Here is a 14808-nt window from a genome sequence, read left to right on the forward strand (position 1 = left end):
TTTTTGCGGGCCTAATGCGAGTTACCAAATCGTATCGAAAACAAACTAAAAGATTAGTAGACTGTCTGATTTTTGTTTTCCAGTGTGTATTCGATCTACCGTGAAATGTAAGTCTAAAACTTTGAAAAAGGAACTGAACAAAAGCGCTATTTTCTGTTCATCGATGTGAGTAATTTGCCTGAATTACGCAAATTAATTCATTTGCACATTTCAGTATTTTAACTTTGCATGACGAAGCCTTCATAGCAAACTACGCGGATGAGGAAGTTAGCCGATATGGCCGCTTTCGGTCATACAGGTTCTTTAAACATGGCTTTTCTCGAGTTTGTACTAACAGTTGTTGCTGTATTTTCGTCTCAGATTGGTGCAAATGTATTGGATCCTAGTCTCATTGCGCGAGAGCTACGTATATTTGCAGATGATGCTCTTGGTGCGGACGAACTTCAAGTAAGATATACTGAAACCCTCTTATTATTGTGACTGTACATGTTCCTCTCATTTTGCGCAAACTATAAGCAAATTAACTTTTAACAATTTACAATTTCTCTTCCATCGACTGTTAAAGTGAACAGGAGTCAGCTCTTTTTGAGCATTCACCTAGTTCCGCTTAGCTACTGGAACGTACCTCTCACCTAAACTAGTCTCGCTTTTCAGTCTTATTGTTTCTTGAAGTAAGCTCCTCAAAGCGAGTTTTTCAAGGAACAACTGGATTCACTTTACCGCTAAATAAAGCTGATTCGTCAATCTTTACAATTAATACGGCCATTTATAGTTTGCCTCATAGTTTTTCGTAATGTAAGTTAAACTCAATCAATTATCGTGTGCGTTAGTAAGTCATTGTCAAATATTCGTGATCGCTGCAGGTATATAAAGAAACAAGTACAGCAAACAACAAGGCATGAATGAGGACAGTGATGCATTGAAACAAAATAACCTCTGACCAAAAACAAAGTTTTTAAAAGTTAAATAATGACTAATTCGGCACTTGCAGTCAATGTAAAACGTGAATCGTTTGCTTATATTTGGTATATCACGGATGTATGTGTTGCAGCACCGATAGCTGTTAACTTCCTGTTTACAAAGATTTTTAATGCGAAATCGCGCGCGGGAGAATCATGATTCTGGAAGTTTAAGGGCCGATTTACACGGTACGACTTTGTCGCATGCGACAACGGCTTACGACAAGCCCACGACTGGATTTACGATTGTTGTGTACGTCAGAAAAAATGTCGTAGCATTTTAAAACATGTTTTAAAACGCTGCGACCATCGTAAGTCATGTCGTAGGCCTGTCGCGAGCTTGTCGCATGCGACAAAATCGTATCGTGTAAATCGGCCCTAAGAAGCATAACTGTTTTGCTATTCAGGGCGTTGATCGCAAAGGCACAGTTGTCCGAGTTTATTACAGAAAAGGCGGACAAAAAACGCGAACTTTCTGCACGACACGGGAATTTATGTTTATCAGCTTAATATTAGTTGAGTACACTGTGGCCGTATGTGAAGTGTAACGTGCTGAATATCAACTAAGGATATTTATAAAATAACTAAGATAGTACACGCGCTCTGATTGGCCGAGAGGCGTGTTTGCATGAGAGTATGTAAACATGGTTGTGTGACGCGTTGTAGTTTTTAGAGGAAGTTATTTTATAAAAGCAATAGAAAACTTTTTTCTTGCTTAATCATTCAACCGTTCACTCAGAATAGTGGCTGAGATAAAATTTCTAAAAGTTCCTTCTTTTCTTTTCCCTTGTTTGGCCTTTAGCTGTAAGACTCCACGTACCTCCCGAAAACTTCGCTCTTTCTCTGTCTCCTCATTAAGTTTTAAATTTTGAATTTCGTTCCTTTTCTTACTCCTGGTCTCTTACTTTACTTATCAGCCAAGTCAATTGTTTCTGTATTCCCTAACCTAGATTAAGACAGGGAAACAGGTAAACGGGAAACAGTATAAATGCTGCACGTATTACTGTGATTCAATAAAGGAGCGTTTTTCTAATTACCTTGTTTTATTTACAGGCATATTTTAACCGCCTTCAATACACACAGCAAACCATTGATGGAAACAAACTTACCCCTGAACTCGCCCTGAAGCTGAAAGACAAGTTCAAAACGCGATTTGATGTGGCCGAGCGGCTAAGGAAAGCAGTTCAGGATTCATATAACAAACCTCCAAGAAACACAACCGCCAAAGAATGCTGCCATGTTGATAAATCAACTCTGGAGTACGATGAAAGATTTCGCTCCAAAGTGGACCTCGACAATATCTGCTTGAAGATCTCAGGAAGCGCTCCGCGCAATCCGAGACACTTACATACCGAAGAGGTTTTGAAAGTAATGAAAGAGATCTTTAAGCAGTATCCTTTCATCAAATGGCAGTATTTTGGTTCCGAGGAAGGTGTCATGACAAATTTTCCTGTGTATGACGATCAAGATCCTTGTCCAAGATATGATCCTCGCTACAGACCATTTTACGTGGAAACAGCTACACCTAAGGCTAAAGACGTCGTGTTGATTATTGACACAAGTGCGTCCATGGTAGGCGAGAGAATGAAAATCGCCAAAGAAGCTGCGAAATTAGTTTTAGAAACCATGAATCCCAAGGATCAAGTAAGTGTGCAACGCGTTGAAGAAGGATTGATTAAATCTATCATTGTTAGCAGGCCCTTTTTGGATTAGTACAACCGGCGCGCCAAAATTAAAAATCTGCTCAAGTCTTGCCGCGTTGTTGATGGTTTGCGCTCTCGATTATCTCCGGCCGCGTCAATTGACTGAAAGTCGTTTAATTAAATGTTGAGCTATGACAAAAGTTGTATCAAAGCTCTATCTATCATTCTTTCTTTCTTCATTATATCAACGACTTGGTAGTGTCAGAAATGAAGCGCGCTGAGTTGTCTCAAACTTGAACTCAAAGGACTCTTTGCACCCTTCTCTTTTCATTTCTTAGTTTACTCATCCAAAATTTAACATAAAATGGCATCTTAAGTTCATTGAGCAAGAGTTCCAACTGTTTATCTCAAGTGCTCTCTTACCACAAATGAATAAAGGACGGACCATTTAAAAAAACGAGGGAGGGGGTGGGGCTTACGCAGGATTTTTAATTGATTAATTTATTTTTTTGCAGGTGTATTACTTTTCCTTTCTTTGCCTTCTTCTTTGCACGATTCAATTTTCTTGTCGTTTTGCGTTGCATGAATTTTTTTGGGCTTTCTCCCCCACCCCTCCCATCACGTTTCTAATGAATGAGTTGCCAGTAATCGGATCCTGTCTTATGCGCATAGGATTCTGGGATCGCCAGGGAGCAAACATTGCCAGTCGCTACAAGAAAATGTACGGCGAAAAGTTGTTTCGACGTCCAAATCAACGATTTTGGATAGAGATCAACGCTTTTTTGCCACTGTTTTGTCAGAAATGGATTTGGGCAATGTTGATACGTGGAAAGTGTAAGTTTTTGTTTGAATAACCGTCAAATATATGGTAAAATCTACCAATTAACTTCCTTGCTTGCGTAAGGTTTATTGTGAAATAGTCTCAAAATATTGCAAAATTAGGTATAAATCGGGAGGAAATGACTCAATAAAGCCTTTTCAGTTGTATTTACATGTGTACCCAAACACAGCCAAAAAACTGACAAAAATAAATTAAAAGGAGGAAAATACTGAGCTTCCGCAACATAAGCCGCAGTTATAGTGCGGAGCGAAACGATGACGAAGCCACAGCAGTATCAAAGCAGGTTTTCAATTTCAAGTGTTGCATAGCTCTCTAAGAAGCTACAATAATAAAGAAAGGATAAAGAGACGAATAGTCGCAAAAGAAACACAACCATGATCTTGCTACAAAAACAAATAGCCGGGCCCGGTAATACAAACAATGCGAAATAAAAAATTGTACACAGCTTTTAAGCTATTTAAAAATTCCTATCCTTTCAAATGCACAGTTAACAAGATAGAGGCTGTACTGTCACCGAACAAAACAAGCCAAACTTAGAGAAATGCTTCAGAAGGCATATAAAGGACCACAGTCGCTAAACAGAAACAACAAGGGTCAAAGGAAACAGGCGATAAATGCAGAATTTACCCAGAAATGACCTTTGGTATCAAAATACATAACATGCGACAGAGTTAGTAGAGGGACTTGTACTAACTCTGCATGCGACAATTAAATTATCATGTAATCCTCTAAACCATCGTGTTACCCCGATGAAAACAAACAAGAAGCTAAATCGGTCAATTTAACCGAGACAGAAGCGGCAAATATGCGAACAGCAGTCGTGTACGGGCCTTCCAGATCGATATCATTTGTATCCATGAGCTTAGAAATAAGCTAAAAGTAGCCTGTACACACGCAAATCCAACTGAAAAGGTTTTATTGAGTCCTGATTTCCTCCCGATTTATACCTAATTTTGCAATATTTCGAGACCAAACCTTACGCAAGCAAGGAAGTTTATCGGTAGATTTTACCATATATTTGACGGTTATTCAAACAAAAACCTACACTTTCCACGTATCAACATTGCCCAAATCCACTTCTGATAAAACAGTGGCAAAAAAGCGTTGATCTCTGTCCAAAATCGTTGATTTGGACGTCGAAACAACTTTTTACCATACATTTCTTGTAGCGACTGGTAATGTTTGCCCCCTGGCGATCCCAGAATCCTATGCGCATAAGACAGGGATCCGATTACTGGCAACTCATTCATTGTCCACCCCTAAGGTACTTTTTGTGGTATACGGCTAGTGGTCATATGGCATTTGACTTGTGATCAGTTCCGAGTGCATTACAGCGGGCAGATCCAGTCCTTTGAGTGGGAAAAAGGGGAAAATTACAATTTTAAATCACCTCCTAAAAAAATGACCGTTTTGCCTCCACAAAAAACTGAACGACCCACAATCCTCATTAACAAAATAGTTAATTACCTCTTTTTTTTATCTTTGTTTGAATATCTTACCTCATCAGTACCTACTTTCAATTGTGCATCGTAGATCGGTGTGGTGTCATTCAATAATAAAGCATCAACCAATGAAGGTATTGGAGTGAGCCCGTGCTATAGCCAGCGGTTAGCCCTGGCAGTTCCCGCGAACAGAAACAGTCTGGAAAAGTATGTGGATGGGCTCAATGGAAGGGGTAGGGCTTGAAAGACATTAATCTACTACTACTGTTCCAATTTGTGTTGTTCTATAATTTCATATGATTTTGAGTCTACTTTGGAATAAATAACCACGAGGTGAATTTTCAAAGACCCACAAAATTTGCATGTGGTCTTTAAAAATACTTACAAGTATTTTCTTTACCTATTGGCACTGCTCTTATAGAATCAGAATCAAGCCGAGTAATTTCTCATGCCTATTTATTCATTAACTGCAGTGTACAATATGCTTTTTTCTTGAAGCTCGTTGGAGTGACAGCCAAATGTCAGATCCTCATTTCCACCAGTTAAAAAGGAGTGATAGCACTTCCGAATCAGAATTTAGATATTTAGATATTTTCCGGCCACAGGGACGTAGTCTCTACAGCCTAGTGTTTGGACCTAGCTCCCATGAAAAATCTCACTAATCCTGACTTTTCGTAACTGTGCTCTATGATTCATATGGGAGCTTAAGAAAACGACAACGGCGTCAGCAACCAAATGTAGCTTCTCGTTTTCATAACTCTCGCGATCATTCCAATTTCTTTTACTTGGAAAATGCTGACGAGCTCTCCAGGGACTAAACTATTATGAACGGCATCAAAATTAGGACGAGAAAAGAAAAATTGCGGCCATCCTCTCAAGAAAACATGAAGTTTGGTCATTTTAGTTGTTGTTTTGCAGAGGACAGAAAAAGCAATGTACCAAAATGTAAAAACGCACGTGCACATACACAACCATTGCTGTTTCTCATTAACCACTTGATTTGTGGCGTTCTAGTTGCCGTTATCGCCCTTACTAAAACTGCCTTTAAACTTTCCCCTTTGAGTTCGCACGCCATTAATTTGCGTAATGATCTTTTTCTTCCCAGGAGACTCTATCTATCAGGTGGCATTTGAAAAGGCGTGTGCTCTATTGAAGGCATCTGCATCAGATGAAACTACACCAAACAAGAAAAGAGTGATATTATTTCTCACTGACGGAGAACCAAATGATGATAACATCTCATCGACTTTCAAGATCATAAGGGACTGCAATTCAGAGCTCAACAACTCGATCATTATTTTTACGTATGGCATAGGCACGGCTAACGCGGAAATACTCGCAGATATAGCCAAACAAAATACATCAAAATATGGCTTTCCCAGAGATATTTCTCAAGGGAAGACAACGGTAACGGTAGGATGCATCGCGTTAATGTTTGTCTAACGGGAGGTGACAACTGTAACAAACGTTATTTGAGCGACACTCTGCGTAATTTAAAGTCTTGTTTGTTTTAACCGATCGAAATACAAATTTTGTTCAATGTCCCGCTTTTATCTGCCACGATATGTTAGAACTATGTCATCCTTCCAGTAAATTTTCTGAGTCTCCCGATTTCCGGCAACATCTTCAGATTCCCGTATGAATTTTGTTTTCCCCTCGAAACAAGTTGTCACCCCACATCCAAAGACGGTTAAAAGATAAAGTAGGAGGAGAGATTAGGGCCGTTCATACGAGAGAAAATAAGCCGCGGCTTACTCTGGCCGCGGCGTACATAATTCGCGATAGGAACTATTTATACGAGTATAAACTCCCAGGCCAGGTCAAGCCGCGGCTTGAGAAAGCCGTGAACGTAGATTTTGTGCCATTTATACGGGGTGTTCGCGTCTTATGTAAGCCGCGGCCAGAGTAAGCCGCGGCTTATTTTCTCTCGTATAAACGGCCCTATTGAGTGAGGCACAGAGAGAGAGAGAGAGAAACAGAGGAGGGTGGGGAAGTTTGTGCTGTGATATTTTGTAAATAAATTTGCAGTTCGTAAGATGTAACGACTTAAAGTATTTGTTGTTTTCTTCAGTCAGGGAAATACACATACGTAACAACAGAGGACATAAACACACTGAGGATTAAAATGGCGACCTACTACAACTTTTTACCGCCTGAAAGGCTTGATCACCCAGTGGTCTCAGTTCCATATATTGATGCTTTTGGGACAGGTTTGTATTTTTTGTTTTCAAAATTGCAATCCATTTTCATCCTTGTCATCCGTAACAGAAGACAGTATTTAGTCTCAGTGTAGTAACAAAGTCCTGAGTATAAATAAACGGCATTTTTTTACATTCTTACAGAGGACCGAAATAGCATGACACTGCCCCTTTAAGCCTTAAAAATTAAAGCCAAACGATCCATCTTATTTGAAAAGCAAATAGGCGATCAGATCCTTGAACTTGATCGTGGATCTTGAGTCTTTTAAATGCTCTAAAACATTTCTTTGTCACATTTTTTTCAGGTCTCCTAATGTCAATCACTCTTCCATGTTATGACAATAAAGGAAATTTTATTGGCGTAGCTGGCACCGATATCAACATCGAGGACCTTTTGTCAGATATTACATTCTTTAACCAAGGCCAGACCACTTACGCTTTCATGATAAGCGGCACGGGAAGGACCTTAATACACCCTCTCCTGCCAGCCCCAAATGATGCGTATGCGGACCCCATTTTTATGGACGTGAGAACCTTGGAACCAGACTCGGAGTTCAACGAGGTGTTTGACTCAATGACAAAGTAAGAATGTATAGCTTCACAACCCTGTGATTACCAAAGGAGAATGCTTAAGGTGGATGGTCGAGGGAAAATTGTGATTAAATATTGACGCATGAATGACGTCACTGTCTACAGAATAGCGCGTTCTCCTTCCACGTAAAAGTGTGCACTGATTAAGATGAGATACAATGAGGTAATCACGACCCTAAATAATCCGGCACTTTAGCCAAAAGGCGGCGTGCTCTCTTGTTGTAGATCAGAAAACCAAATTAACCATCTCAATGTCCATGCAAATAAAAACTACTACGATTTTTCACTGCATTTCTAATCTTGTGAGGGATGTCGGGTATAATATTGCGTTCACAACTGCGATGATCATTCTTCAGTTGATTTCTAATCTTGTGCGGGACAATAGGCCATTTTCGAGTTCATGTCTGCCTCCTCTTCAAAGCGAGTCTAAGTGCGACGTTTTTGTTATGAAAATTAGTACTTCGCACTTAGACTCGCTTTGAAGAGGAGGCAGACATGAACTCGGAAATGGCCTATTGATATCCAAACAATGTATAAAACTAACATAATGCATTTGCCTCTGGGTGTGTACTCGTAGGACACACCAAGGACGTCAAAACATGGTATAAAAACATTAGTCAAGTTACTCGCCCGCGGCTCATCACATACCGAGTACCTCTACTATTTTTTCGTTCTTATCACGTTTTGACGTCATCTGTGCGTGATGAGAGTACAAACGTATGGCCAGATAGATTGAATTTGTTGAATATCTGTCATAAGCAAAAGTGTCGAACTCATTCCCCAGAACAAGGAAAGGTTACGTTTTATACAAACGTTGGCCGTGTAGCACTAACCTTTCCTTGTACTTGTACAGGTTCATTGCCGTGACTTTAACATCTTCAGTTCCCACGGCCTGCTCCCGTCTGACCTTGTAGCTCAGTCGGTAGAGCGGCGGAGATCTAACCCGAAGGTCGTGGGATCAATTCCCACCTGGGTCAGAGTTTTTCTCTGTCCTTGTGTGGGCCCATTTCCATCAGTAGGGCTAACGCTCACATGGTTCATATGGGATTAAAATCTAGCACTTCACATTACACTCTATTCAGTTCATTCCCCAGAAGACTGGTTCATTTCTGGGCCCCGTTAATGGAACCAATTCAACATGACTGTAATATCACAACATATGGGTTTTCATACCTTCTTTTTAAAAAAAATTCTCCACGATTTCAGAAATGCTGTTTGGCATTTTTCATGCATATCATCTTTATTAGTGTGATCGAAGTCTTAAGGATAAATTGTTTCTTTAAACAGAGGTTTATCTGGATCGAAAACCTATCGAGCCACACGATATTTACCCCGTGGCGGAGATAGAATGGACGGAGTAACCATGAGGAAACTGGAATCTTCTTATGTCTGGTCTCCTGTGGAAAGAACAGAGTTCTCTGTGGGTGTGGTCACACCTGTGTCTTACCATATTGAGGTCTTACGCACTTTACAAATCCCAGAGGGTAAGTTTAATTTAACTGCGAAATCTTACAACATGAAGGTTTTAGGTTTTTTTGGTTTTGAAGTTCGCAACCGTTGAGAAACTGTTACGACTACTATTACGATTCCGATGATTTTGATGGCCGCTTTTCCAATTTACAATATTCCTTGATCACACTTGTTTATCGACTTTGCGGCGAAAAAGGTAGTGGGCTCCGTTCTCTTAGCGCTGAAGCTTGTCATCGGCCCCTTTTCGGGTTTCGACTCCAGGCCTCGCGCAGTTCGCAGATGTCAGTTTTAGCTGTGCCAATCGCTTTGTTCCCGTACCCTTGTGACCATACTGTGGTTACCATTATAAATAAATGAATTAACTGCGAGGAGTACAATGTAAGCTGTTCCTCAGCTGGACAACACCATCTTGCTATCACTTGAGAGAGAGTTTTTTTCCTTTTGTTTCGATAGGTTATTCATTCAAATATCACCGGATAGACCTGGATCCGCCTCAAAACCCTTGCTTGCATTTTGGACAGGTTGTAACTAACGGTAAGCCTGAAAAAGTGACGCAGAAAGCATGTTGAGCATGTTATTGGATTACTGGGCGCAGCGAGCAAGCGGATTTAAAAAGAAATTCGGTGAGTTGAGTGAGGCTTGGTCTCTCCTCAGGCCTCGCTCGATTCACTGATATTTTTCTCCTTGCTACTCGGTCCACTCCCCCATCCTGCTGCTAAGCAACCTCTTCACTGGTTAACTGATCGAGAAAACACTTTGAATAGAATCAGTTTCTTAACGCGGGTGTATCATTTCTAGTTTGGGCACATGTGGATTGGTATGCGCCGACCTCTTAACTTGGACTAACTTGGAGCTACCACATCTCTTCATAATCATATGATAGTAAATAGGTACACAAGATTTATATAGTTGGTATTACCATACAAACTTGATTATATATAGCGAAAAAGTTCAGTAAGTTGCGAGGAAATAAACACAAATAGTCTAGCTAATCAGAATTCGGAACAAGACAAGGTTGGTCTCATTGGCCAGTTTAGAAAATTGGGTGAGTTTTGCCAACCAATCGCAACGAGAAGTAACCTAAAACCAAACCAATGACAATGCTTTCGATGCATGCGTTGAAAAGCTGATATCTGGAGGGATTCGTGATCTAAATGTCTTCGCCCTCTGAGCAGGGTACGCGATTCAGTTGATTTTATTTCAGCTTATCTTTTCGTTCATGTAGTGACAACCGTGTTGAAATTTGCTCCGGGAGCATTCTTGGACCCCTACGCCTATATAGGCGCGAATGAGACCAAAGTTGATGTACAGCTGCTGGATAATTACATGATGGGAAATCAGGAGAGTGAACATTCCAAACTAAAACGCGACATCCGTAACACAGTTATTGCTACTTGGAAAGTTGAAAATCTATGGCTTCGTGACAAAGCTGCGCTCACACAGTATCTGGTGTGGAGATACATTGGGACAGCAAACGGGGTTTTTAGGACGACTCCAGGCCATGCGATACCTAAAACGTTTGACCCAAGGCAAAGACCATGGTGAGTAACGGGCTTAATGGAGCTCGACATTCTAATTAATGAAATGTTTGAGTGTTAAGTGGGAAGACGCAGCTAAACGTCCATGTCTTCAGTTAAAGAAGTAGTTATAATCAGTATCATCGAAATTATCATAAGGCAGTTGTGGTTTGAATTGATGAGTTAAAAGTGACCAAATGGTTAGCTTGTGCTTTGGATTAATCACCTTGTTGGCCTTAGGGTGGAGTTAAAAAATGCCAAATACTACACACCAACCTGAAGAAACGTTATCCGTGCAGCCTGAGCATGAGGTTGCAGGCAAGCGTGGGTACTTGACTTCCTTATTTTGTGCGTGGCGATTATTGAACATCGGTACCTACATTGACAACTATTTGGTGTTGTAAACTGCACTAAGTGCTCTGCTCTTTTCGTTGTTGCTGAGGCAATGATTTCTATAGTCTAAAGTTTTAAAATCAGGCCACGTTATGCACCACAAACGATCAGTATCAGCTGCAACTGATAAGAGACTTTCTGGCTTGTGTGCAATAACATTTTCTTGGTAGTATTTTTACAGTTTATTAAGGTTAGAAATGATGTTTTAATGCCTGATTCCAAAGCAGCTAAGTGGCCTATATAAACCAACCAGGTTTAACGAGACCTCAGTATAAATAGAATGATGACCAGAAGGTAAAATCGTGTTTCACTACGTCTGTTTTAAACATGTTCTAGCTTTTGTGAAGTTTGTGAAGTCCTTAGTTTTTTTGGCGTGTCAGTCAATTTAAATGTCTTGAGTTATTGTTCACATTTTTCAGGTACCACACTGCTTTAAGTCACTCTGGTTTCATAACCCTTACAACGCCTTATTTGGACATGGGTGGAGCTGGAGAGGTGATAACCATGGCCCGCTCCATATATCGTGGGGAGTCAAGTGACAACGTTCTAGGAGTTGTGGGAGCTGACTTTCCCTTGAGATATTTCTATAGGTACGCATGCCTTTTTGAAATATTTTAACTTCGCTCTATGCTGAAATAAATGATTCACGAAAAACGTATTGTATGATTATTCAGGCATTCGGCATTTGTTACCAGTCTACCATCCAACCTCACTCATCAAAAGAAAAGCAACACACACCACATGTCGTACGAAAAGTGATCATTCTTTGTCAGTCACGAAATGTTTCTTCGACCATGAAAAATCACTGACAGGAATAGATATACATGTTTTGTATCGAAAATCTGCTCGGAAAATGGATCACACAATTTAATCTTTGATCAGAAAATCCCTCTCAATTTACAGGCTACTCACCAAGGTTTATCCGAGGTGCGCGCAGACAAACACGTTTGCATGCTTCGTAATGGATACCGCTGGCTTCTTAATAATGCACGAGAACTTTTTGCTGTCTTCAACCAAAGCACCAGCTCTGGAGCACGTGCATATCACACAGAAAGAAAAACATATCGCAGAGGACCTTATAAAGAAGGGTTTTTTGATTAAGAGGGAGTGCCGGAGCTTGGAAGAGTTACGGAAGCGAAGTTTTTATGAAGTCAATCTACCCGCAAGGGGAGTTGATCAGCTTAGTAAAGGACAACCTTGCAAGTACGAACTTGGACGAATAAGTGGAACAAACGTATATCTAGGTCCGTGCAGCTTGTTTGTTTGTTTTGTATTGTTTTTGTTTTTTGCCAGAACGTAGCATTTTGTTTAGTATTTGACTTATTAAAGGGAACCTCCACTCTTACGACAAATTGACCCTAAATTGTTGGAAGTGATTACTAGATTCCACATTTTAGTTGAAAACGTGAAAATATCTTGCAAGTGTAGGAAACATTGGGTATTAAAAAATTTCGCGGGCGCCCCGTCTCGGATTTCATGGCGTAAGTTGGCTGCAGACAAAAGATTTTTCGCTTTATTTACTTCCTGACAATAGCTGCGGCCAAATTAAGTCATAAAATCCAGGATGGGGTGCCCGGGAAATTTAAAATTTGAAATTGACTCTAATGATACCAATTTTTTCTTTGGAAAATAGTCATGATTTCCAATAATTTAAGGCCCGGGCCAATCTGTTGTAAGAGTGGGAGTTTCTTTTAAGGAATGTATAATTCTTAATAAAAATTTAAAAAGTACCCACTCATTTTAGAACACCTTATGGTTATATTTTTTACTGAACTGGTTAGAAGCAGTTTTAAGAGCGTCTGACCCCTTTTTGTTATCAGAGTTGCACCTCATCTGTATGTTAAAGTGTAAAACTGTTAGAGTCAGAGTATTCACAGCCACTGAATGTATTCTAGTGAATTTGAAACGGTGATGGTGATGAGGATAAAAATGTCGAGGATCACGATATGGTTGTGACGACAATGGTTACTGTGATGAAGATGATGACGATGACGACGATGATGATTGCAAAGATAAATAAATAAATAATAAATAATAAATACTTAATTGACCACTCCCCTAAAGGGGCTTTTCAGGGCCAATGAAACAAATAATTCAAATGAAAACAACAGAGTTAAGAATCCCAACTGGCGGGAGGCAGCCAGTTGGCTATTTACAAGGATGACCGAGGAGTTGAACCAGGCACTCACCCAGAACAACTCCAGCTAGCGACCAGAGCGGGATTTGAACCCGAGTCACCGTATTGAAAACCAGCGCCCTAAACCACTCGGCCATCCTGCCTCCGCAGGATGATGAACATGATATTGATCTTTTTCATAGGAGTTGTTGTGCGTGACGCCTTCTGCACGTCGGAATCCTGTCCTTGCGCCTCCGATAACGAGTGTCCCTTCTTGAATGTGAGCTGTGAATGTCCCTGCACTTCGTCAATGGATTTTCATTATTGTCGCAGTCAGTTTCCAAAAAGCAGGTTAGTTGTAGCTTCCGCTTTCACTGAAATGTAGCTAGTCTCCCAATGTCTCTGTCTGTCTTCCTGCTTTTAACGTATGTTTACTACTGTTGCAGCGTTCCCATATGTCCAGCAATCCTTCCTGCAGAGCAACCAGATAATACTGAGAGGAAAGTCTGCCTACCGAAATGCTTTGATCCCCACTGTCAGGAGAGAAACAACTCGCAGTTGTGTGAAGGTCTAGTTAGCTGTTATTGGTGCCAGAAGGACAAGGATAATCTTCCCCTTACTAAACCTTACTGCGGACGTTTTGAACGCTGCTTTAGAGGGAAAGAGTCGCCCGTTAAGACAACTGAGGGTAAGGTTTAGAGTTCTTGTAAAAGCAGTTCTTTTGAGATGTTCCGATCATACTCGCGAGGCAGAAGCCTTATATTACATTAAGCCAAAACCATTCGATCTTTCACAGTAATCACAGACAACTCGGAGGCTTAGAACTCCAACTAAGACGTAATACGGAGGCGAGCAAAGAAACAAAGGCCTACTGTCTGCGAAATAACATCACTTCTACATGCATAAATCTGTTTCCTGTAGGAAAAACGTCACCTCTCCAGGCATAAAAACTATTGTCTGTAGTTGTGAGGTAACGATAACAGTACCAGTATTTACCAGTATTAATTAGCTGCGTGTTTGTAGCCAATAAAAATTGAGATACTGACACTAATGTATTAGGTACAATGATTGTTGTGATCATTTTTATTTGTTCGTTTGTTTGGAGCAGATTGCAGTCCCGTACTTACAAAAGGGAAGCAGCCTTCTGAGAGAGATGGTTTGTCAGTAGGAGCTATAGTCGGAGTCGCTATTGGATGTGTACTCTTTTTCCTAGTGATCATCGTCTTGGTATTTTTTGTAAGTAGCTTGTTATCATTATCACCATTTTATCTTTGTCATTGCCATTGTTAATACCATTACCACAGCCCCAACCACAGCCACAGCCACTGCCACTGCAAAGCCAAAGCCAATGCCAATACCGCTCTCACTGCCACTGCTAATGCCGCTGCCACTGTTACTGCCAATGCTAGCTGTTGCCACCGACATTGCCACTGCTAATGCCACTGCCACTGCCACTGTCATTGCCATTGCCATCGCCATTGCCGTTGCCATTGCCATTGCCATTGCCACTGCCACTTGCCACTGCCACTGCCACTGCCACTGCCACTGCCACTGCCACTGCCACTGCCACTGCCACTGCCACTGCCACTGCCATTGCGACTGCCACTGCCACTGCCACTGCCACTGCCACTGCCACTG

At 40.8% G+C, this 14808-nt stretch overlaps 1 protein-coding gene across 2 annotated transcripts in view; it reads left to right on the top strand.

Annotated features, from left to right (window-relative positions):
• Positions 1–238: 238 nt before the first annotated feature.
• LOC138011283 (VWFA and cache domain-containing protein 1-like) overlaps positions 239–14808 on the top strand; it is a 17283-nt gene continuing 2713 nt past the window's right edge. The window contains exons 1-14 of one of the 2 annotated variants that reach the window (XM_068858240.1): positions 239–447; positions 2013–2603; positions 4977–5118; positions 5991–6298; positions 6957–7095; positions 7389–7665; positions 8962–9158; positions 9598–9678; positions 10370–10685; positions 11474–11644; positions 11958–12298; positions 13374–13521; positions 13617–13858; positions 14279–14406. In XM_068858240.1, coding sequence (XP_068714341.1) covers positions 259–447; positions 2013–2603; positions 4977–5118; positions 5991–6298; positions 6957–7095; positions 7389–7665; positions 8962–9158; positions 9598–9678; positions 10370–10685; positions 11474–11644; positions 11958–12298; positions 13374–13521; positions 13617–13858; positions 14279–14406 — 3270 coding nt within the window. In that variant the 5' untranslated portion in view covers positions 239–258. The remainder of the gene's footprint in view (positions 448–2012; positions 2604–4976; positions 5119–5990; positions 6299–6956; positions 7096–7388; positions 7666–8961; positions 9159–9597; positions 9679–10369; positions 10686–11473; positions 11645–11957; positions 12299–13373; positions 13522–13616; positions 13859–14278; positions 14407–14808) is intronic. The other variant, XM_068858241.1, reaches the window with a different exon arrangement.

The sequence above is a fragment of the Montipora foliosa genome, chromosome 7, assembly GCF_036669935.1.
Source record: "Montipora foliosa isolate CH-2021 chromosome 7, ASM3666993v2, whole genome shotgun sequence".
NCBI classification, from domain to species: Eukaryota; Metazoa; Cnidaria; class Anthozoa; order Scleractinia; family Acroporidae; genus Montipora; species Montipora foliosa.